This window comes from Pipistrellus hanaki, assembly GCF_964339955.1.
Source record: "Pipistrellus hanaki genome assembly, chromosome: 16".
NCBI lineage: Eukaryota > Metazoa > Chordata > Mammalia > Chiroptera > Vespertilionidae > Pipistrellus > Pipistrellus hanaki.
In genome coordinates, this window is record NC_140518.1 from 2,103,592 (window position 1) to 2,126,449 (window position 22,858).

The following is a 22,858-nucleotide window of genomic DNA, read 5'->3' on the forward strand; positions in this document are numbered from 1 at the left end:
CTCAGCCGGCACCAGCGGCCAACCGGGTCCCCACCCTTCGTGGAGGCCCCTAGCCCGTCTCTTCAAACACGGTGAGATGAAAAAGACACTTCTGTTTCATCAGACCCAGGCGGCGGGCCAGGAAATGCCTCTCTGTGCCCTCGGCCTGGCATTGCCCCCGGGCACCTGGGCGGAGGGTGAGTGCTGGTGCCAAGAGTTCAGGCAAACCCGGGGGAAAGAATTAAAGGCAGAAATCTGTGGGCTTTTAAAACATATTTTCATTGATTTCAGAGAGGAAGGGAGAGAGAGGGACTCTCTAAAAGAGAATGAGAGAGAATGATGAGAGAGAATCATGGATCGGCTGCCTCCTGCACACTCCACCCCGGGGATCGAACCAGCAACCCGGGCCTGTGCCCTGACCGGGAACCGAATCATGACCTCCCGGTTCCTGGGCCGATGCGCAGCCCCTGAGCCGCGCCGGCAGGGCGGGGCAGTTTTGGCCGGACTCAGGGCCGCTGAGAAAATGTTTGGAGAGCCGGCGTGTGGGCGCGGACGGGGGCAGTGTGCCGGGAGAGAGGCAGACCCGTCATCCTGGGCTCCTCCCCGCTCACGGCTCACCCCCGGACGGCGCCCCTCGGCCCACCTTGGGGACAGAGGAGCCGTCAGTGCCAGGGTGACTCCGCTGCTCAGACGCCCGATCTCCTTTCCCTCCGCCCCGGAGGGAGGGCTGCTTCAGCCTTTATGGTGCTGCCCAGTGAGGGCCCCGGACGGCCCAGACCGGAGGCTGAGTCCCCAGAGGCACGGCCGCCCCCAGCCCTCCAGCGGCCCCACACCCGCCCCCCCATGCACCTGCCGGGCGCCCCTGTCCGCACACACACCGCCCGCAGTGCTTTCTGAACGAACCACCTGCCGCTTCTCCGGACGTTCTGTTTTCCTAACTGATATCGACGTGTCTCTCCCAGCGGGCCCTTTGCCCCGAGCGTTTGTTCTCTGTGCCCAGTCAGGCAGCGGAGGGCTGCTCTGGGCCTGTGCCTCCAGGGAGAGGGAGGGAGCCTCGGGCCAGCCGGTCTGGTCCCCCTTCTCCCCCTCCACCCCCTCCCTCCGGGCTCCTGGACAAGCTGCTCCCCCGGAGGCCATGTCCCTGCCTGTGAAGTGGGGCTGAGGACAGCGCGCTCCGGCGGGGCGGGGCGGGGCGGTTGCCGGACGCAGGGCACGGTCTTTCTATTTTTATTTTTTTTATTTCTAGGATGGTCTTTTAAGTAAGATTGCTAGGGGGCCTCGGACCTAATGGGTCCCCTTATTTTTTTTTTTTAATATTTTTTTATTGATTTTTTACAGAGAGGGAGAGGGATAGAGAGCCAGAAACGTCGATGAGAGAGAAACATCGATCAGCTGCCTCCTGCACACCCCCCACCGGGCATGTGCCCGCAACCACCGTACATGCCCCTGACCGGAATCGAACCTGGGACCTCTCAGTCCGAAGACCAACGCTCTATCCACTGAGCCAAACCGGTTTCGACACGAGGTGAGTTTTATGACAAAAATAAGGGGACCCGCCGAAACCGGTTTGGCTCAGTGGGTAGAGCGTCGGCCTGCGGACTGAGAGGTCCCAGGTTCGATTCCGGTCAGGGGCATGTACGTTGGTTGCGGGCACATCCCCGGTGGGGGGTGTGCAGGAGGCAGCTGGTCGATGTTTCTCTCTCATCGACGTTTCTGGCTCTCTATCCCTCTCCCTTCCTCTCTGTAAACATCAATAAAGTGTATATTAAAAACAAGACAAAACAGAAAAACCTCACCTCCTGCGCGGAGGCGGTGCCCGCCGGGGTCCCCGGGGTGTGGGACGGGACGGAGGCAGGTTTCCTGCCATCTGACAGTGTTTGTCGTACACGGAGTCCTCCGCCCCGAGGCTGGCTTCGGGACAAAGGGATGGACGGGGAACTTGTCTGAACAAAAGGAGTTTTCCTCCGCAGACGGGCTCCGCTCCTCCCCCTGGCAGACACCTGTGCCCGGCTCCCCGCGGCTCCGAGGACAGAGGGCGTGTGCTCCCCGGCCAGGATCCCGGAGCCGCTCCCCGCACCGCCGCAGGCCGAGCCAAGGCCCCGGGACATGCGGGCGCCTCCCGAGGGCCCGACCCGCTGGCATGAGGCCCCCCCTGCCCAGGCTCGGTGCCCCGGGCCGCGCCGCCCGCTGGCTGCTGCTCCTGGCCGGGCTGATCTTCCTCCTGTTCACGCTGGCCGCCCTGGTGAAGGCGCCGAGCACGAAGCCCACCAGGTGAGACCGGCCGGGCCAGGCTCCCGGCCATTCGTTAGCGGGAATGGAAACGGGGGGAGGGCGGGGGAACTCAGAGACACGGCTGTGCCCATGTGGGGGTCAGCGGTCCAGAGCCTCTGCCCAGGGGCCGCCTGGGACGGTGGAGGCCCCGGGGCATGGGGGCAGAGCCACGGGCTGGGGCTCCAGAAGGCAGACAGGAAGCAAGAGTCTGTCCCTGGGCCTGTGAGTTTGAGGGCGGCTCTGGGTTAGCTCTCATGTGCCACTCAGGGTCTCAAAGCACAAGACTTACCCCGTGTACCCATCCCTTCCCTTGGCAACCACCTCTCCCTACGAAGCCTGAGCGCTGGGAGGCAGCTTAAACCCTGGGCCTCAAGAATCCTTGGAGAGCCCTGACCGGTGTGGCTCAGTGGATAGAGTGTCAGCCTGCGGACTGAAGGGTCCCAGGTTCGATTCAGGTCAAGGGTACGTATCTTGGCTGTGGACACATCCCTAGTAGGAGGTGTTCAGGAGGCAGCTGATCAATGATTCTCTCCCATCGATGTTTCTAACTCTCCATCCCTCTCCCTTCCTCTCTGTAAAAAATCAATAAAATATTTTAAACAAAAGGTTAAAAAGAATCCTTGGAGAGAATTTCCTAGACCAGTTTTCTATTGATTTCAGAGAGAGGAAGGGAGAGGGGGAGAGAGAAACATCAATGATGAGAGAGATTAACTGATCAACTGCCTCCTGCACGCTCCACACCAGGGATCCAGCCCTCTCCACCCCGGGTCTGAGCCCTGACTGGGAACCGAACATGGCCTCCTGGTTCACTGGTCGATGTGCCACCACTGAGCCACGCTGGCCGGGCTAGCCCGGTGTTCTTAGAGAAGAAGCACACCTCCAGCAGGGAGAGACCCTGTTCTTTCTAGACTCAATTTTTTAAAACCGTGTTTCACCCTTCTGAAAAGCTGACAGCTGTGCTTGTTCTCGTGGAGTTTACAAAAATACAGAAAGGGGAGGCAGGAAGGGGGGGTCTCTCCATTATACCCATCTCTACCCACTCTTCGGGGTGACCACTCCTGATACCTGGGTGCACATGTGGTTATTATGTTTCTAGTGAAATTTGTGCACATGAAAAGGGGATTACTTAGAGGAAATAATATAATAGTGCTATTTGCCCTTTCTCTGTAATAGAAGTGTCAGAGAGGAAAGAAAATTAGTAACTGTATATGAAAACCTTCCTCCTGTCAGAGCCTGGGGCACACCACGGGACCCAGAGTCAGGTCCTCGCCCACCCACATGCGCCTCAAAATCGCGTGAGACCCCAGACCCGGCTGCCCCCTCCCCCCAATTGTGCTAGATCCAGACCCGGCCAGTCCCACCCTTGTCAAGCCCAGCCAGGTGGGGGGTGCGGCCTGAGGTACCCCGGCCGGCTCTGGGGCCAGGAGAGCAGCCTGAGGTCCCCGAGCCCAGCACCAGGACGGGAAGCACACCTTGAGGTGCCCCGTTAAGCCTGATGCCAGGGCGGGCATGCCCTGGGGTCCCCTGTCAAACCCCTCAGGGGCGTAGCCTCAGGTCCCTGCTGAGTGCTCATTAAGGCTCCTTAGGGAGCTTGGCCTCAGCTGTGGGGGCCGCCATCTTGTGAGGGAGTGATGGCCATTGGCACATTCCCTCTCTGGTACACAGGATCGCAGCTAACACTTCTGCGGGATTCTCTAGAAGCGGGGCGGGCGGGACCCTGTAGGCTTTATGCTTGTGGTGTGAGCATCCTGAAACTGGAGCTCCCGTGAGTCACCAGCTCACCCTGCTAGGAAGCTGCAGGGCCAGGGTTCAAACCCAGCATCTGGGTTCCGCAGCTGAGCTCTCCCCATGCGCTCTGCAGCCCTCCCGCGGCCAGCGGCGGTCGGCGGTCAGGGAAGTAGGTGGGCGACAGGTGGGGAGGTGCACACTGGTCCGCAGGTGGACTTCTTAACTCAACACTAGCTCGTAGGCATCCTTCCCCGGGCTCACAGAGCCGCTCCCTCCTTTTTCCTGGCTGTATAGTATTCCACGGAACGCTGTCATCTATTTAGTTAGCTCCTATCGATGGGCACCGGGGCTGTCACTAGTTTCTCTCACACCGGTGAGTCCTCACGCTAAGGATTCCTGCAGGTAGATTCCTGGAAGTGGACTTGCCCAGACGAGGGCTGTGTTCACATCACGGAGTGATGGATACCATCAACGCTCCTCTGAAAAGCAGACAGCCACAGGGGTGACCTCTGACCTCTGTTACAGCTCAGTCTGCTGCTGCAAGAACGTGTGTTCCTCTTCCTAAAAATCAATAGGAAAATATCCTCAGGTGAGGATTAACAAAGAGAGAGGGAGAGGGGGAGTGAAGGAGAGAGAGGGGGGAGGAGAGAGAGGGGGGAGGAGAGAGAGGGGGGAGGGAGGTGGAGGGAGGGAGGGAGGGAGAGAGAGAGAGAGACGAACAATAGGAGTGTTGTGATGGAGACTCTCCTCCCCATGGCGCTGCTGGGCGGGGGAGGAGAGTCAGGAGCTGAAGGAGCCTTGCTGCTGTGGCTCAGGTGGTTGGGTGTCCTCTCTTGCATCCAAGGGTCACAAGTTCAACTCCCAGGCAGGGCACATGCCCAGGTTGCAGCTCGATCCCCGGTGAGGGGCGTGCAGGAGGCAGCCAATGGAGGTGCCTCTTACATTGATGCTTCTCTCCCTTCCCCTCTCTCTAAAAACGATCAAACTATTCTAAAAATTATAAAAAGGAAGGAAGGAAGGGAAGAAGGAAGAGAGAGAGAGGAAAGAATGGAAGGAAGGAAGGAAGGAAGGAAGGAAGGAAGAAAGAAAGAAAGAAAGAAAGAAAGAAAGAAAGAAAGAGAGAGAGAGAGAAAGCTATAAACCACCAACCCCGAGGGTGGAGAGTTTGCCAAGGTCAGGACACCTTGGTATGTGATGGTCACTCATCAAAGGGCTGTTGGCACTCTTATGTCATTTTATGGCATTTTATAGCATTTCTTTTATGGCACTTTTATGGCATGTTATGGCAGGATCGTTTCAGAGATGGAGGAGGTTTGCAGATAGTAACCTGGGCTCCAGGGCTGTGTTGCTGATTGTTTGCTTACAAACGGCGCCGCAGGGGGGTAAGGAACCCGGGTCCCTGCGGGGCAGCCTGTGGGCAAGGCCGTCCCGGGCAGGGCGGGCGGAGGGAGGGCAGCGGCCGCACCGGCTGGTTCGGGGCGGTGGGCAGCGGGAGCAGCAGGGGAGAGAGCGGGCGGGCACGTCTGCGACGGGACAGGCCTCCCACCGGGAGGCTGGTGCGCGATGTGACCACCAGTGTCTCAGCCTCGGCCGCTGACCGTCTGGCAAGCCTTCCGGGCGGACACTACCATCGCCCTCCCCTCCTCGCACAGATAAAGGGGTGCGGCCGCCTGTCCCGTCAGCCCCAGCGCCACGCCTCAGCCGGACCCCGAGGCATCGCCGCCCTCTGCCCAGCCGCCGGCACCGGCGGAAACCCAAAGCGGCTGTTTTTCTGAATTTCTTGTGGGTGGGACCAACCGTGCTATTTGTCTCCGCCTCCAGCCATCGGAGGGGCCTGGCCGGGCAGGGCCAGCGTCCTCTCTCCGGGACAGCACTGTCTCAATGCGCTTCCAACATTCAGTCTTGTCTTTGCTCCCAGAGTCCCCTCGTGTGACGCAAACGTAAGAACTAGCGGGTGTGGCTCAGTGGATAGAGCGCCGGCCTGCGGACTGAGAGGTCCCAGGTTCGATTCCGATCAAGGGCATGTACCTTGGTTGCGGGCACATCCTTGGTGGGGGGCATGCAGGAGGCAGCTGGTTGATGTTTCTCTCTCATCGATGTTTCTAACTCTGTCCTTCTCCCTTCGTCTCTGTAAGACATAAATTATATATATATATATATATATATATATATATATATATATATACCCTCTTTCCCCAAAAATAAGACAGTGTCTTATATTAACTTTTTCTCCCAAAATTGCCTAGGTCTTATTTTCAGGGGATGTCTTATTTTTGGGGAAACACGGTGTATATATATACACACACACACACACACACATATATACACACACACATATATATATATGTGTGTGTGTGTGTGTGTGTGTATATATATTTTTATTTATTTTTTTTTTTTTTTTTTTTTTTTTTTTTTTTTTTTTTTTTTTTTTCAGGGGTGGAAGTATTTATTTCCTTGAGATGTTTTACAACATATTGATTTTTTTTTTTTTTTTTTAAATAAATTTTTATTGTTCATATTATTACAAGTGTTCCTTTCCCCCCCCCTTCCCACCCCACCCTCTGCCCTTTCCCCACTCCCCATTGTCCTCATCCATAGGTGCACAGTTTATGTTCAGTCTCTTCCCACATTCCCCTCTTCCCTTTTCCCCAAGAATCATCAGTTCACTCCCCTTCCATACCTCTGATTCTACTATATTCAACAGTTAATATTGTTCATCAGATTTTTTTTTTTAATTTCCTTGGTTTTTAGATTCACTTGTTGATAGTTACGTATTTGTTGTTCATAATTTTTATCTTTATTTACTTTCTCTTCTGAAAGAACCCCCTTCAGCAATTCATATAATTCTGGTTTGGTGGTGATGAACTCCTTTAGCTTTTTTTTATTAGTGAAGCTCTTTATCTGACCTTCGATTCTGAGTGATAGCTTTGCTGGGTAGAGTATTTTTGGCTGAAGGTTCTTGCTATTCATCACCTTGAATATTTCTTGCCATTCCCGTCTGGCCTGCATGGTTTCTGTTGAGAAATCAGCTGACAATCGTATAGGTGCTCCTTTATAGGTAACCACCTGCTTAGCTCTTGCTGCTTTTAATATTCTCTCTTTGTCCTTTGCTCTTGGAATCTTAATTATGATTTGTCTTGGTGTGGTCCTCTTTGGATTCCTCTTATTTGGAGTTCTGTGTGCTTCCTGGACTTGTAAGTCCAATTCTTTCCCCAGGTGGGGGAAGTTTTCTGTCACTATTTCTTTCAGTATGTTTTCGATATCTTGCTCTCTCTCATCTTCTGGGACCCCCATGATTCTGATGTTGGATCGTTTGAAGTTGTCCCAGAGGTTTCTTACATTATCTTCAATTTTCTGGATTCTCTTGCCTTCTAGCTTCTGCAGAGGAGTGTCTTCTGGCTCTTTATGTTCCAAATCTTTGACTTGATTCTTGCGATCTTCTATTCTGTTTTTAGGACTCTGTAGAATATTTTTTATTTCAGACAATGTATTCTTTATTTCTTGTTGATCCCTTAGCATTTCTTGTTGATCCCTTTTCATATCCTCATAGGTCTCATTTATTTTATCGGCTTTTTCTAGGAGTCTCTTGAAAAACCCTATAAGTGTGGTTTTGAACTCTATATCCAGTCGCTTTTTGTCCTCCATTTCTTTCGTTTGTGATCTATTTGGTTTAGGCATTTTCGCAGGCAGCTTTCCTGATGGGGGCGGAGTTTCAGGGTGGAGCCTACAGCCTTGGCTTCCGTCAGCCCCGCCCTATGCGACTCCTGAGACTCAGGGTCCTTCAGTACTTGTTGCAAGCGCCTCTGAGAGAAAGGTGCCCTCGATTTTCGCCTGCTACCAAACAGTGTAAGCTCTCCCGCAATGGGCCCGAAACTGGGGTTCAGTTCAGTTGGAAGTGGAGTTGGAGGTGGCGTTCAGAGCAGTCTGGAGCCTGTCTCCTTCCCGCCAGGGCAGTCCTACAGCACAGCCGGCCGGCCCTTCTCTGCGCGCTGTGTGCGCGCCTCTGGGACCTCCTTTCGCTGCTTCCCCGGGTCCCGCCTTACAGCCCAGCTCCCTCTGTGTGAGCCTGGGTCCCCGGGGTCTGGCCTAGAACGGGGGTTCAGAGCAGTTGGGGGCCCAGCACAGTCGGAGTGTTTATCTCCTTTTCGCTAGGGAACGCCCGCCAGGCACTCGGCCTCCCTCCTCTCCGGCTCCGTCCTCTCCACGCACGCGCCGCGTGTCTCCGTACCTTGGGCTTTTACAGCTCCTCCGCGCTTCCTTCTGGTTTTCTCCTTGCTTCTCGTTGTAGAATTTCCAGTCAGTTGACTTTCCTGTAGTTCTGGGTAATGTCCATTTTATATTTTAGTTGTATTTTATTGAAATTGTTGCGTGCGGCTGCGGCTAGGTGCCTACCCGAGCAGCCATCTTGGATTCTCCCCTATTTTTATTTTTTTTTAAGAAGAACTTAGAGGGAGCCCTAGCGGGTGTGGCTCAGGGGAGAGAGTGTTTGCTGCCGGACCAAAGGGTCTGGGTTTGATTCCGGTCAAGGGCACGTACCTGGATGGCAGGCTCCTCCCTGGCCCAGGCCCTGGTCGGGACTCATGCAGGGAGCAACCGATGGACGTGTTTCTCTCACATGGATGTTTCTCTCTCTTTCCCTCTCTCTTCCACTCTCCCTAAAAATCAACGGGAAAATACCAGTACCCTCAGGCGAGGATTAACAAGCAAACTAACAAACTCAGAATGTCGAGGGAAGAGGATGCCAGATTGTGTTTCATTTATGGGAGCCGGAGGTTTCCAGAGCTTCTACTCCCAGTGCAGCCGTGGATCTTTACCGCCCAAACAGGTCGGAGTCAGGAAATTAAATTGCTTCCGGCATCCGGCTTGGCTGTGACCCACGAGTGGTTTGCCTGGCCCTCTGAGCTACAGGCTCTCAATAGAAAGAGGTCCCCCCGCCCCCCGCCCTGCACCCCACCCCACCCTCCCCCAGCCCAGCCCTTGGTGTACAAAGGATGGAAGTTTCACATCAGAACACTCAGCAAACACCTACCTGAGACTCGGTAATGCCTGGATAAACACCCGCCTCCTTAGCAATCACAGGTGTGTGCAATTACAGGGAATTAAAATGAACCAGAACGGCGTCCTGCGGTCACTGCCCGGGTCACTGCTGACACTTCCCCTAAAGACAGAGGTGGCGTTTCCGGCTGCGCGGTCTGGGCGCGGGAAGTGGAGTCGCACCCAGGAGTCAGCCAGAGCAGCCGCTGTTTGCCAAGTGGGGTTAGCACCCGGGCTTCTGGGCTGCCCTCGGAGCTTCAGCTCAATTATGGGCTTAAAGGGCGGCTCGGGAGGGTGCACCGTCTTCCTCCTGAACAGAGCAGCTCACACCATCGCCAGCTTTCCCTGGGCAGGGGCTGGCGTTCTCTATTCTTTATAAATAGGTTTTTATTGACTTCGGAGAGGAAGGGAGAGGGAGAGCGTGATAGAAACATGGATGGTGAGAGAGAAACCTCTACCGGCTGCCTCCTGCCCCCCCCTGGGTCAGCGTGCTCTCACAGTGAACGCTCTGGGGGTGTCTGCCATCGCAGGGGCCAGCGACCCCCTCTGTCTCTGGAGACTGACGTCCTTCTGTGCACAGGGTGGACCCCGGGATGTCACCCGTGGTATCACCCAGACCCTGGCCAGGGATGGAGAAAAGGCCTAAGTGGGTAGAATCTCGGCCCCCAAAATGGGGCCTTGGGAGCTCAGAGAGCCGACAATCCCCAGAGCCGGCGCGAGGGGTGGCCGCCCACACGCCACGGGGGCTGAAGGCCGGCGAGAAAGAGAAGGAGCCGCTGCGGGGGATGAGCCCCGGGCCCGGGCCCTCCGCCGGTCACTCCTCCCTCCCGGCTCCTCCGCGGACTCTCCGGCCGGACGCCAGGCAGCGCCTCGAGCGAATCTGAAAGGCAGGCCCGGTCCAAGGCCCTGGATTTCTTTTTTAAAAAAAATATATTTTATTGATTTTTCACAGAGAGGAAGAGAGTTAGAAATATCGAGGAGAGAGAATCATTGATCGGCTGCCTCTTGCACACCCCCCACTGGGGATGTGCCTGCAACCAACGTACATACCCCTGACCGGAATCGAACCCGGGACCTTTCAGTCCGCAGACCGACGCTCTACCACTGAGCCAAACCGGTTTCGGCCAAGGCCCTGGATTCCAAAGTCACGGTTCGCAGCCCATCTTCTTTGAACAAGGTTTCCATTGTTCCCTGCACTTCATTTAAAAAACAAAACACAAACCACCCGAGGTCGGCTGAAGGGCACAGCCACCCAACCCAAGCGCCAGGTCTGGGGCCGCACACTCAGTCTTAGACCTCAGGCGGGAGCAGTGCCCCGGGAGCCTCAGAGAACCCGCCGAGAGGGAGGGGGGAGGGGGAAACACCAACGACGAGAGAGAACCACGGCGGCCGCCTCCTGCACACCCACAGGATCCCCGCCGGGGATGGAGCCGCAGCCGGCCTGGGCCCTGACCGGGAACCAGCTGTGACCTCCTGGCTCCTAGGCGTGCTCCACCCGAGCCCGCCGGCAGGGTGCTCCACGGGGAGGCCCCAGAGGCCAGGCTTCCTCTCTGAGGGGGGGGGTGCCCTTCCTCCCAACGGGCACTTCCCCTCATCAGATGTTCTCTGTCCCCAGGCAGCACAGACAGAGGACCCCGGCCCTGGCGCCCCCCGTGCACAGGAGGGCCCGCACCCACACAGGGTCCGCGCAGGAGAGCAGCACGCTGGACACGCACCCTGAGGCCACGGGCCACACGGAGGCCACAGGCCACACAGAGGCCATGGGCCACACGGAGGCCACGGGCCACACGGAGGCCACAGGCCACACGGAGGCCACGGGCCACACGGAGGCCACGGGCCACAAAGAGGCTGGAGGCCACAGGGAGGCCACGGGCCACATGGCGGCCAGAGCGCCCGGCACAGCCAGGACGGCACTGTTGAGGAGTCAGGGCACCACGGTGGGCACGCCGTTTCCGCGCAGTCGGGCTGGGGGGCCGGCCCCCGCTGGGACAGGGGCACCGTGGGTTCTGGGTGCGAGGACAAGCGGAGGGAGGAGGGACAGGAACGAGACGGCCAGGGCCGCGGGGACAGCACCGGCACAGCCCCGGGCGCCCCTGGCAGGGACGCCCCTGCCGCACAGCCGGGCCGAGGTGCTGACCCCCCCGGGAGCGGGGTCACTCGCCAGGAAAACCAAAGGCGGGACCCCAGCAAGGGCCGCCCCACGCGCCACCCCCTCCCGCAGCCCCACCACACGGACCACCTCCGGGCTGCGGGCCGCCAACTTCAAGGCCGAGCCCAAGTGGGACTTTGAGGAGCAGTACAGCATGGACGGGGGCAGCCTGCAGACGGTGAGTTTTGCCAGGATCCTGCCCTCCGCCGCCACCTCTGCCTCCGCCGCCCCTCCGGGCACTCCGCCCACCCCGCCCTGGCCTCCCAGGCTCCGCTCCTGGGCTCGGCCTGGTGCCCCTTCCCCCACCCCCTGGGTCGCCCCATCCTTCCTGTGCCAACAGACAAGGATGCCCGACTTGGTGCCGGCTGGCGTGGCTCAGGGGTTGAGCTTTGCCCCATGAACCAGGAGGTCACGGTTCAATTCCCATGAAGGGCACAGGCCTGGGTTGCAGGCTCCATCCCCAGTAGGGGGCTTGCAGGAGGCAGCCGATCCATGATTCTCTTTCATCATTGATGTTTCTATCTCTCTCCCTTTCCTGACCTCTCTGAGATCAATTATATAAGTATGCATTATTTATGTGCACATATGATGTGTATATGTAAATGTACATACCTGTATGTGTAGATGTAGGTGTATATATCGAAGAATGCCCAACCAGGTGCCCAGGCTAGCGCCTGGGAATACCGTGTCTGCTGCAGAGAGTGGTCCCCCCACCTCCCATGGCTTCCCTCCCTGAGAGATCACACAGGAAACATGTACCTTACACATAACTGCCCCACGCCCAGGCAGCACACGGGCACCCCTCCCGCTGCCCCCTCCCCGCGCTGACAGAGGGGCCTGGCCTCCGGGCCTCCAGGGGGCTTACGAAGGTGGCGGGCCTGGGGCAGGCCTCCGGTCGGCCGGCTCCCCCCGCGCCCGCCGGCCATGCCCTCCGCCCGGCTGACCGCCCCCGCCTCCCCCCCCCCCGCGCCCGCCGGCCATGCCCTCCGCCCGGCTGACCGCCCCCGCCTCCAGAGCTGCCCGGACTCCGTGAAGGTGCGAGCCGCCAAGTCGCCCTGGCTGCAGCGCCTCTTCCTGCCCAACCTCACCCTCTTCCTGGACGCCCGGCACTTCAGCCCCAGCGAGTGGGCGCGCCTGGAGCACTTCGCACCGCCCTTCGGCTTCATGGAGCTCAACCGCTCCCGTGAGTGCGGGGCTGCCCCCTCCCGGGCCACCGCGGGGCCCCCCCGGGCTCTGACTGGCCCCCCCGGGGCCACCGCGGCCCCCCCACCCAGGCTCTGACCGCCCCCCCCGGGCCACCGCGGGCCCCCACCCCCCCCGGCTCTGACTGCCCCCACAGGCCACCGCGGCCCCCCAGGGCTCTGACCGCCCCCCCCCGGCTCTGACCGCCCCCCCCCCCGGCTCTGACCGACCCCCCCCCCGGGCTCTGACCGACCCCCCCCCCAGGCTCTGACCGCCCCCCCCCGGGCTCTGACCGCCCCCCCCCGGGCTCTGACCGCCCCCCCCCGGCTCTGACCGCCCCCCCGGGCTCTGACCGCCCCCCCCGGGCTCTGACCGCCCCCCCCCGCCTCTGACCGCCCCCCCCTGGGCTCTGACCGCCCCCCCCCCCCGGCTCTGACCGCCCCCCCCCCGGGCTCTGACCGCCCCCCCCCCGGCTCTGACCGCCCTCCCGGGCTCTGACCGCCCCCCCCTCCTCCCCCCCCGGCTCTGACCGCCCCCCCCCCGGCTCTGACCGCCCCCCTCCCAGTGGTGCAGGAGGTGGTGTCCCGCTTCCCGCCGGTGGCCCAGCAGCAGCTGCTCCTGGCCGGCCTCCCTGCGGGCAGCACCCAGTGCGTCAGCTGCGCCGTGGTGGGCAACGGGGGCATCCTGAACAACTCCCACGTGGGCGAGGAGATCGACCGCCACGACTACGTGTTCCGGTGAGCCCCCGCCCCCCGCCCCAGCCTCTCCTGCAGAGCCCGGCTCTGTGCACCCGCACCAGCCAGCCGGGTCTGTGGAGGGCACTCTCTCCGTCCCTCCGTCCCCCCCAGGGGAGGGCACTCTCTCCGTCCCCCCCAGGGGAGGGCACTCTCTCCAGCCCTCGTCCCCCTCAGGGGAGGGCACTCTCTCCGTCCCCCCCAGGGGAGGGCACTCTCTCCAGCCCTCGTCCCCCCCAGGGGAGGGCACTCTCTCCAGCCCTCGTGCTCCCCACAGCAGCTCCCCCTGCGCCCGGCCGTCTGACCTCTGACCTGTCCCTCCGCACAGGCTGAGCGGCGCCCTCATCAAGGGCTACGAGCAGGACGTGGGCACGCGGACCTCCTTCTACGGCTTCACCGCCTTCTCCCTGACGCAGTCCCTGTACCTGCTGGGCGGCCGCGGCTTCCGGCACGCTCCGCTGGGGGAGGTGAGGGGGGATGGCCCGGCCGGCGGCCCCGAGGGGCGCCCAGGGGAGAGGGCAAGCGTCCCGGGAAGCTGCGGCGGCACAGGCTCCGCTCACAGGGAAGAGGCGGGGCGGGCGGGGGGACCAGGCCTGGGAGCCGCACGGGGGCTGCAGGCAGAGCCAGGCCCCAGCCCCGTCCTTGGTCCCAGGACGTCCGCTACCTGCACTTCCTGGAAGGCTCCCGGGACTATGAGTGGCTGGAGGCGCTGCTCCTGAACCAGACCTACAAGACAGGAAACCTCTTCTGGTTCAGGTACCGTGTGTGCTGGCATGTGTGCATGCATGTGCGTGTGCGTGTGCATGCACGGGTGAGTGTGTGTGCATGTTTGTGCGTGTGCATGCAAGTGTAAATGTGTGTGTGCATGCAGGTGCTTGTGTGTGTGCATGCACGTGTGAGTCTGCGTGTGTGCGTGTGCATGCACGTGTGAGTCTGCGTGTGTGCGTGTGCATGCATGTACGTGTGCGTGTGCGTGCGTGTGCGGGCAGAGCAATGGCGGGGCGCCAGGCCCGGGCGGGAGCGGACGGAGCGGTGACCCCCTGCCGCAGGCACAGGCCGCAGGCGGCCTTCCGGGAGGCGCTGCGGCTGGACCGGTACCTGCTGCTGCACCCGGACCTGCTGCGCTACATGAAGAACAGGTGGGCCGGCGCCCGGAGGGGGGTGGGTGTGTGCTCGGGCAGCTCTGACCGGGCGGGCGGGCCTGTCCAGGTTCCTGCGGTCCCGCACCCTGGACACGGCGCACTGGCGGATGTACCGGCCCACCACCGGCGCCCTGCTGCTGCTCACCGCCCTGCAGCTCTGCGACCAGGCGAGGAGCGGGCGGCCCGACCTGGCGGGGAGGGGAGGGGGCACCCCGGCGCGCACAGACCGAGAAGAGGCCGTTCCTCCTCCCCCCTCCAGGTGAGCGCCTACGGCTTCATCACGGCCGGCCACGAGCGCTTCTCCGACCACTACTACGACCGCGCGTGGAGGAAGACCGTCTTCTACGTCAACCACGACTTCGGCCTCGAGAGGGCGCTCTGGAAGCGGCTGCACGACGAGGGCATCATCCGGCTGTACCAGCGCCCCGAGGCACCCCCGCCGCGGGGCTGAGGCCCGGAGGCTCGGCCTGTCCGTCCGTCCTTCCGTCCGTCCTTCCGTCCGCCCGCACCAAGAGGCCCGCCCTCAGGCGGCCGTGACTGGCGTTGGGAGAGCCTGGAAAGTGGCGGAAGGTTCTGTCCCAGGATGGGGAGGACAAGGGCCTTCCTTTTATTTTTCCTTCTTTAAATGCTCACCAGAGGGTATTTCCCATTGATTGTCAGGGAGAGAGGGAGAGAGGGAGCCAGAGAGAAGCATCGATGTGAGAGAAGCACGTCGGTTGGTTGCCTCCTGCATGAGCCCTGACCGGGGCCCAGGCCCGGGAGGAGCCTGCCACGGAGGTTCAGGGCCTTCGTTCGGATTCGAACCCGGGACCCTTCGGTCCACAGGCCGACGCTCTATCCACTGAGCCACACCGGATAGGGCAGGGCTCCCTTCTTGAGACGGAGGAATTTTAAGTGAACCGATATCCGCTGAAAATCACGCTCCCTGCAGAGGCTGTGGGCAGAGACAGGAGCGGAGGGATGGGAACACAGTGTGAAGTCCGGTCTCTTCGCAGCGGGGAAGCCTGGAGGCGCTCAGTTCACTGCGGACGTCCGGGCGGTGGGTCTTGGCCGCAGCCCTGGCTGCGGTGGCCCTCGGGCCTTCCCCTCAGAGCGGAATAAACACGTGACCGCAGTGACCGACCGGCCGGCCGGCGCGAATGAATCACCATTATACCTCTTTTGTTTTTGCAAACCACGCTTTGGGGTGTGCTGCAGAATACCAGGCGCTCGCGCGTATGGGAGCCCTGAGATGAAGAGGGCTGAGGGCTGCTGGGGTTCTCTGAGCAGCCATCTTGTCTTTGGGCTTTGGGGTGGGGGAGGGGAACTGGGGATAAAAAAAGTCTTGTCCACGGAGATGCAAATACATGTTGTACGATGGAGACACGGTGGCTGTTCCCGTGGGTAGTGGCCCGATTTGTACAGTGGAGACACTGATAACTGTCCCCGTGGGTGGTGGTCCGTGTTGTAAATAGAGACACGGGTGGCTGTCCATGTTGTACAGTGGAGACACGGTGGCTGTCCCCGTGGGTGGCGGTCCGTGTTGTAAATAGAGACACGGGTGGCTGTCCGTGTTGTACAGTGGAGACACAGGTGGCTGTCCCTGTGGGTGGCGGCCGGTTTGTACCTGTCAGTAAATGCGCCTTAGCGTCCCGTTGGGCTCTGGCACGTGTGCGTGTGCTTTGGGCTGTCCTTGGAACCACGTTCACATCTTCCCGTCCCCGTGTTCATGAATCACAGTCTCCCTGTGAGAAGCACCCCTTACCCCTTTCTGAGGGGCCTCTAGTCTGCAGCATGGCTCCCAGGGCGCCCATGTCACAGGTTTTTAAAAACCGCTGCGCGAGCACGTCTGATGAACCAGGAGCTCCCGTCATTCTCCCATTCTCCCCGAACACTCTCAGCCCCCACCAGGAGACTGGGCTAACCCAGAGCCGTTTCCGTCACCTTCACTGGGCCCTAGCTCCAGAATTGGACTCTGAAGCCCAGAACCCCAATGAGCTAAACAGAATTTCTACCCGTAGTGCCTAGAGGACTGATTTGCTTTGCTGGGAAAGGGTGCAGTACCAGCGCAGGGCGGTAGGTGGCAGCATCTCGGCGCACCATTCTCTAATGCCCAGCTTTTTTTGCTTTTTTCCCCAGGTGTTCCCAGTTCTTTTTTCTTTCTTTTTTAAATGTATATTTAAAAACACATTTTTATTGATTTCAGAGAGGACGGGGTACTCCACCCCCCTCACCCCTGGAAGCCAATGCCCTTCCCTGAAGGGTGCAAAGGCCCTGCCCGTTGCCTTAGGTCAGGACAGTCTGTGGTGGGACCTGCGCTTGGGTCGCCTTCACCTGAGACCCGTCTCCATTGCGCACAGCCCCTCCCGCTCCAGGTATCTCCTGAGGAGCCTTCTGCCATCACCCACCTGCCCGCCATGCCTCAGGTGCTGCCCCCCCCCTTCCTGGGGTCTCTGCCCCCCACGGCTGTAAGCTTAGCACCTCTAACCACACCTCCCTTTGGGGCACGCAGTGTCACCCTGTCACCAAGCCCTTCTTTCCTACGACAACTGTCACCCAGAAACACATGCCGGACGCTTTCTCAGACTCTCACTAGTTTGAACTAAAACCTTCACAGGGACACACAGTTCAAAGAGAGCAGTTTTCCCACTAAATAGCTCCTGCCCTTTCCCTCGACCCAATCCAGCCTGGACCAAGAGCCCCGAGGGCCATCGAACCCCAGGCCTCTTCCCACCAGGAGTGAACTAGCAAGAATTCAAAAGTCTGGACCTAGCTGGTGTTGCTCAGTGGATAGAGCGTCGTCCTGTGGACTGAAGGGTCCCGGGTTCGATTCCAGTCAAGGGCACGTGCCTGTGTTTCAGGTTCGACCCCCAGTAGGGGGCGTGCAGGAGGCAGCTGATCAATGATTCTCTCTCATGGATGTTTCTAACTCTCTATCCCTCTCTCTTCCTCTCTGTAAAAAATCAATAAAACATATTTTTTTTAAAAAACCAATAAAATATATATTAAAATAAATAAATAAAAACAAAAATGAAACCTCCAGCGCCCCATGCCTGGGTGCCGGCGCCATGTGGGTGGGTTCCAGACGCCCTCACAGATTTCTGGCCGTCACCCCTGTCAGCTCGTACGTGCCTCCTTCCGTGACCCTAACGGACGTGACAGGGTCAAGTACAACGGCCTCGGCCGCACTTCCTGCTCGTCCTCCGCTGCTGCCCGGAGCCTCGCTCAGCGGGTGTGTGGCTCTGGCTGTGGTGCGGGGCGCTGGGGTCTCTGAGGTTCACGGGGAGAGTGGGTGACGGGGTGCAGACGCCCGGCCGGGGGAAGGGGGGTGGTGCTGCAGAGGGCGGGAGGGTGACGGGCAGGAGGAAGTCTGTGCCAGGACGGGCTCTGGGGAGACTGGCAGCGGTCCCCGCCTCTTGCCCCGCCAGCTGCGGGCGCCTGAAGCCAAGGTCACCTGCAGGCCAGGTCCAGGCACCAGACACGCCGGAGCGTGTGTGCCCTGTGCTCAGAGCTGTTTGCCACACGTGTGCCTCACACGGATCGTCACGCCCTGGGCAGGGGCACCAGGCGGCGGAGGCCTGTCCTGACCCTGCACTCGCACATGCATACACACGCACACACACACACACACGTACACGCCAGGCACCACGAGATCCCAGAGCAAACGGCCCCCCCAGGGCACCCCCCCAGCTCCCACCACGCGGGGAGCTGGTGCGGGAGCAGCAGGCCCGGCACTCCTGGCGGGCGCCTCCCGTTGGGCTCTAACTGGCTGTTTGGGGGCGTCACCCAACGCCAGGGCGATGGGCAGCTCAGAGTTCGGGCGGAGGATGCGAGTGGGAAGAGGGGGCCGGCGGGCGGGGCTCAGGCGGGTGTCTGCGGGGGCAGCGTCCACACAAGCGGTGAGTGTGACCCGGAGCGCCCGGCGGGCACGGCCACCTGTGGCCGGTGAGGGAATCACAGGCACCCACGCAGCCCACAGACCTGCCCCGCCTCCTCCCCGCCTCCGGGCGGAAAGGAGAGGCCAGAGGGGCCGTTCCCCCTCCCTGAGCCGCCCGGCCCCGCCCGGGAAAGGCAGCGCCCTGACCGCAGGCCCCGCAGACGCCGCTCCGTCCTCAGACCGGCACCCTCCTCCCGCCCGGCCCGATGTTGCTCCACCTTCCGCTTGAGCTCCGTCCTCCAGGCCTCTTTCTGTTGAGTAACTTTCACCTTTGCGACTTCCTCTTTCTGCCTGTGTACCAATTATTTGGATTGCAACAAAGACTATCCTCTTTTTTCATATTGTCTAATAAAGTGTTTTCTTTAAAAAAAAAAAAAAAAAACCATGTGGTTTTGGCCCCAGAACACCTTGTGAATGTCCCACAGGATCTCCTAAAAGGACGGATCCTGCCCGGTCAGGCTCCCCGGCCCCCCTCCGCCAGCACCAGGGGCCGGTCAGGTGCTGCCGTGAGCCTCCCCGGCGTGCGCCCTCCTGCCCGCCCGCCTGCCGGCTCCTCTGTGTCTGACTGGGTGTGCTGGGGGGGGGGGGGGGGCAGGAGCAGTGGCTGCAGCACCCCCCCACACACACACACCTGCCTCTCCCCCCCTTCCTGCCAGCCAGCTCTTTGAAGTCACGGCAGCCAGGGAGCCAGGGCCGGGCTTGGCAGGGACACCTGTGCCAGGGAGCCCGGGGGGAGGCAGGTGAGGACTTGATTGTCTGGTGTGGAGTGAGGGGCTCCCCAGGGACCCCAGAGCAGCGCCCCGGGCCGGGCACTCGGCCAGAAGCGGGGGCGGGCAGGTCTGTCCAGTCCCAGGCGGGCAGCTTCCCTCACCACACCCCATGCGCACCCCCCACCCCCCCAATCTCAACCAGGTCCCTTTGTTTCCGCCCCCTCCACAGGCGGTCATGTGACCAGGCAGCTCACACGGCCGGGAGCTTGTCCCTGGAGCTGTCCGTCGGGGACAAGGCCCTGCGTGGCTGCCACCAGGGATTGGCGGGAAGGCCTGTGCCAAGTGTTCGAACAGGAACTGGAGCAGCTTGGGTGGCCGTCCCCAGGGATGGATGGGAAAGGGGGGCTGTTCACCCGGGGATGGATGGGAAAGCGGGGGCTGTTCACCCCGGGATGGATGGGAAAGCGGGGGGCTGTTCACCAGGGGATGGATGGGAAAGGGGGGCTGTTCACCCGGGGATGGATGGGAAAGGGGGGCTGTTCACCCGGGGATGGATGGGAAAGGGGGGCTGTTCACCCGGGGATGGATGGGAAAGGGGGGCAGGGGGGCTGTTCACCCAGGGATGGATGGGAAAGGGGGGCTGTTCACCCGGGGATGGATGGGAAAGGGGGGCTGTTCACCCGGGGATGGATGGGAAAGGGGGGCTGTTCACCCGGGGATGGATGGGAAAGGGGGGCTGTTCACCCGGGGATGGATGGGAAAGGGGGGCTGTTCACCCGGGGATGGATGGGAAAGGGGGGCTGTTCACCCGGGATGGATGGGAAAGGGGGGCCGGGGGGCTGTTCACCCGGGGATGGGAAGCACTCGCCGTGATAGGGCACGCGGGCGGCACACACGAAGGTCCCGTTTGTGAGCTTTGGGAACTTCCACAGCAGGTTCACGTGAGGAAGGGGTTTTCTCTGGAAGGGCACATGGCTGAGGGAAGATGGGGGATGTTTTGGGGTAACGTTAAATCCGTTACCTCTTATCCTCTGTTTCCGGGACTGTGTCGCTGTGGCCGCCAACCCTCTCCTCCCTGACTCTGTGCTTTTAAAAATTCTTTCTTAGCATCTGAGTGGGGGTTCAGGAAGGAATGTGATTGGATGCACATGTCCACTCTGCCATCTTCATCCGGAGCCCAGGAAGAATTTAGTTTAGTGTTTTCAGCTTAATCATGTCTTTTAAAATTTTTCCAGAGCCCTAGCCAGTTTGGGTCAGTGGAGAGAGCGTCCGTCAGCCTGCAGACTGAAGGGTCCGGGGTTCGATTCCAGTGAAGGGCACATGCCCGGTTGCAGGCCTGGTCCCCAGTAGGGGGTGTGAGTAGGCAGCCGATCTATGATTCTCTCTCATCACTGATGTTTCTATCTCTCCCTCTTCTTCCTTCCTCTCTGAGATCAATAAGAATATATTTTTTAAAATAAAACAAGCTTTTACTGTAAGCCTTCTTTGTCAGCTGGGCTCTGATAAGCAAGCACTGCCACGTGTTCCAGTGCCCACGTGTGCATGTGTGACGAGGTACATGGTCACCCTTCAGCTCCTGCCCTGTCTCTGCACTGGAGGGCGGGCTTTCCTGTCTGTGCCCCCGGCTTGCGGGTCACCGTCGGTGACGTGGACCACACAGGAGTCTCCGCTTCGCACACGTCCCAGTGGCCACGAGCTGAGTGACACAAGGAGAGATGGGGGAGTCAGAGGACAGCTGTATCGCAGGGGGACACAGCAAGTACACGCCGAGTGGCTGGAGAGATGAACACAGATTTGAAAAGTATTTAGGACCAAGATGGCAAATGGGTCCAATTTGGATTCCAAACTAACAAAAAAAATTTGCTGGGAATACTTTTAAGGTTTATTATCTTTTTAAAAAAAAATTTTATTGATTGTTTTTACAGATAGGAAGGGACAGAGATATTGACGAGAGAGAGTCATCGATCAGCTGCCTCTTGCACACCCCCCACTGGGGATATGCCTGCAACCAAGGTACATGCCCTTGACCGGAATCGAACCCGGGACCCTTCAGTCCCCAAGCTGATGCTCTATTCATTGAGCCAAACCGGTCTCGGCTAGATTTATTATCTTTTTAAAAACATGTATTTTATTGATTTTTTACAGAGAGGGAGAGGGATAGAGTTAGAACCATCGATGAGAGAGAGATATCGATCAGCTGCCTCCTGCATACTTACTACTGGGGATATGTCCGCAACCAAGGTACATGCCCTTGACCGGAATCGAACCCGGGACGCTTCAGTCCGCAGACCGACACTCTATCCACTGAGCCAAACTGGTTTCGGCCAAATCATTTATCTTTTAAAGAAATTAACAGTTCTAAGAGGTTGAAAAAAACTTCCCAGTACTAGGTCTATAGAAAAAATATTTAAAACCCTTTTAAATCTTGAAAAGCTTTGGGTTCTAATTGTCTGAATCACAAGCGCCAATCCCAGACCCAGAACATCCCAGCTAATATTTAAAATTCAGTTGTCAGCTTTTTGCAAGCTCAGTTTCCACTCAGCTCAATTCAATGCATAAATGTGTCTTCTTATAGATTCCTGAAATACAACTGGAACCATGTCCATCATGGCCTTTTTTCCATAAAATAACTAACCACCTAAAGATGGTTTTGATTGCAATGACAAAACCAGCCTGTGGTATATAATTACCACATCTAATAAATTTTGATTAGGAACTTACTTGAAATTCATGCCATTTCGGATAGTGAGAAATAGGCGAATCTTTGTATTTTTACAAAGATGCTTACACAAGATTGTTCCAGAACACGGAATACTTGGAAGTTTTCATTACTCAGTTTTGTAAAACCATAATACACCTCTTAAGTGAAAAGTATCTATAAATACTTTTCAAGATTTTAATTCAACTTAATGATGACCTTATATTTCTAAAGAATCTGATGAGGTCTATTTCACATACAGACAAAGAAATAAATTTAACTTTATGAGATGGAAAATTTCAAGCATATACAAACATATTCAAGCAAAGTAAAAAGAATTGAGTAACGAGCTGCCCTTTGCAGCTCCTACAGATAATGACCTATGTAATCATTAGAAGGACCAGCTCCTCGCCAATCTTGTAAGCATAGGGCAATCAGCAGGCCGAACGGAGCTTAACTGCTGGTGGTCAGGGGTAGAGATGGGAAGCGCCCAGCCCATCTCTGCCTCCCAGGCCAGTGAGTGCACTGAACTGCTTCCCTGCAGAGCAACATCCAGGGCCTAACCCTTCAAGGGAGTGGGGGTGGGACTTCACAAAAATAAGCCTGCCAATCACTAAAGAGACAGCAAATCACAAGCCTGGGGCGGGGAGAGGGTTACCTGTACCCAGAGTTGCTACAATATATTATCTAAAACGTCCCATTTCTTTTCTTTTCTTTTTTTAAAAATATATTTTTGCCCTGGCTGGTGTTGCTCAGTGGATAGAGCACATGTGTCAAACACAAGGCCCGCGGGCCAAATCCAGCCCGCCAGGCCTTGCAATGTGGCCCGCACCGCGCTGTCATCACTGCACTCCGCTGTCAGTTTATGACATTGTCAGTTTATGACTGTTCAGTAAACCATTCGGCCCGCGATTTAGGCTGGATTTTAGATTTTGGCCCCTTCTCTGATTGAGTTCGACACCCCTAGGATAGAGCGTCAGCCTGCAGACCAAAGGGTCCTGAGTTCCATTCAGGTCAGGGGCATGTACCTTGGTTGCAGACTCCTCCCTGGCCTGGGCCCTGGTCAGAGTGCGTGCAGCAGGCAACCAATCGCTGTGTTTCTCTCTGTCTTTCCCTCTCTCTCCCACTCTCCCTAGAAACATCCTCACCCTAGCCGGTTTGGCTCAGTGGATAAAGCATTGGCCTTTGGACTGAAGGGTCCTGGGTTCGATTCCGGTCAAGGGCTCATGCCCAGGGGGGGGCCCCCATCCCCAGCAGGGTTGTGCAGGAGGCAGCCGATCAATGATTCTCTCTCATCATTGCTGTTTCTTTCTCT

General features: G+C 58.6%; 1 protein-coding gene across 1 annotated transcript; it reads left to right on the forward strand.

Moving 5' to 3' along the window:
- The first annotated feature begins 1,982 nt into the window (after nt 1–1,982).
- ST6GALNAC1 (ST6 N-acetylgalactosaminide alpha-2,6-sialyltransferase 1) lies at nt 1,983–15,420 on the forward strand. The gene is made up of 9 exons (XM_084863814.1): nt 1,983–2,250; nt 10,628–11,339; nt 12,176–12,344; nt 12,909–13,080; nt 13,406–13,544; nt 13,730–13,833; nt 14,127–14,216; nt 14,287–14,386; nt 14,479–15,420. Exons 1-9 carry the CDS (start codon nt 2,120–2,122, stop codon nt 14,668–14,670), a joined length of 1,809 nt encoding a protein of 602 aa, XP_084719940.1. The 5' UTR covers nt 1,983–2,119; the 3' UTR covers nt 14,671–15,420.
- Nucleotides 15,421–22,858: the final 7,438 nt, after the last annotated feature.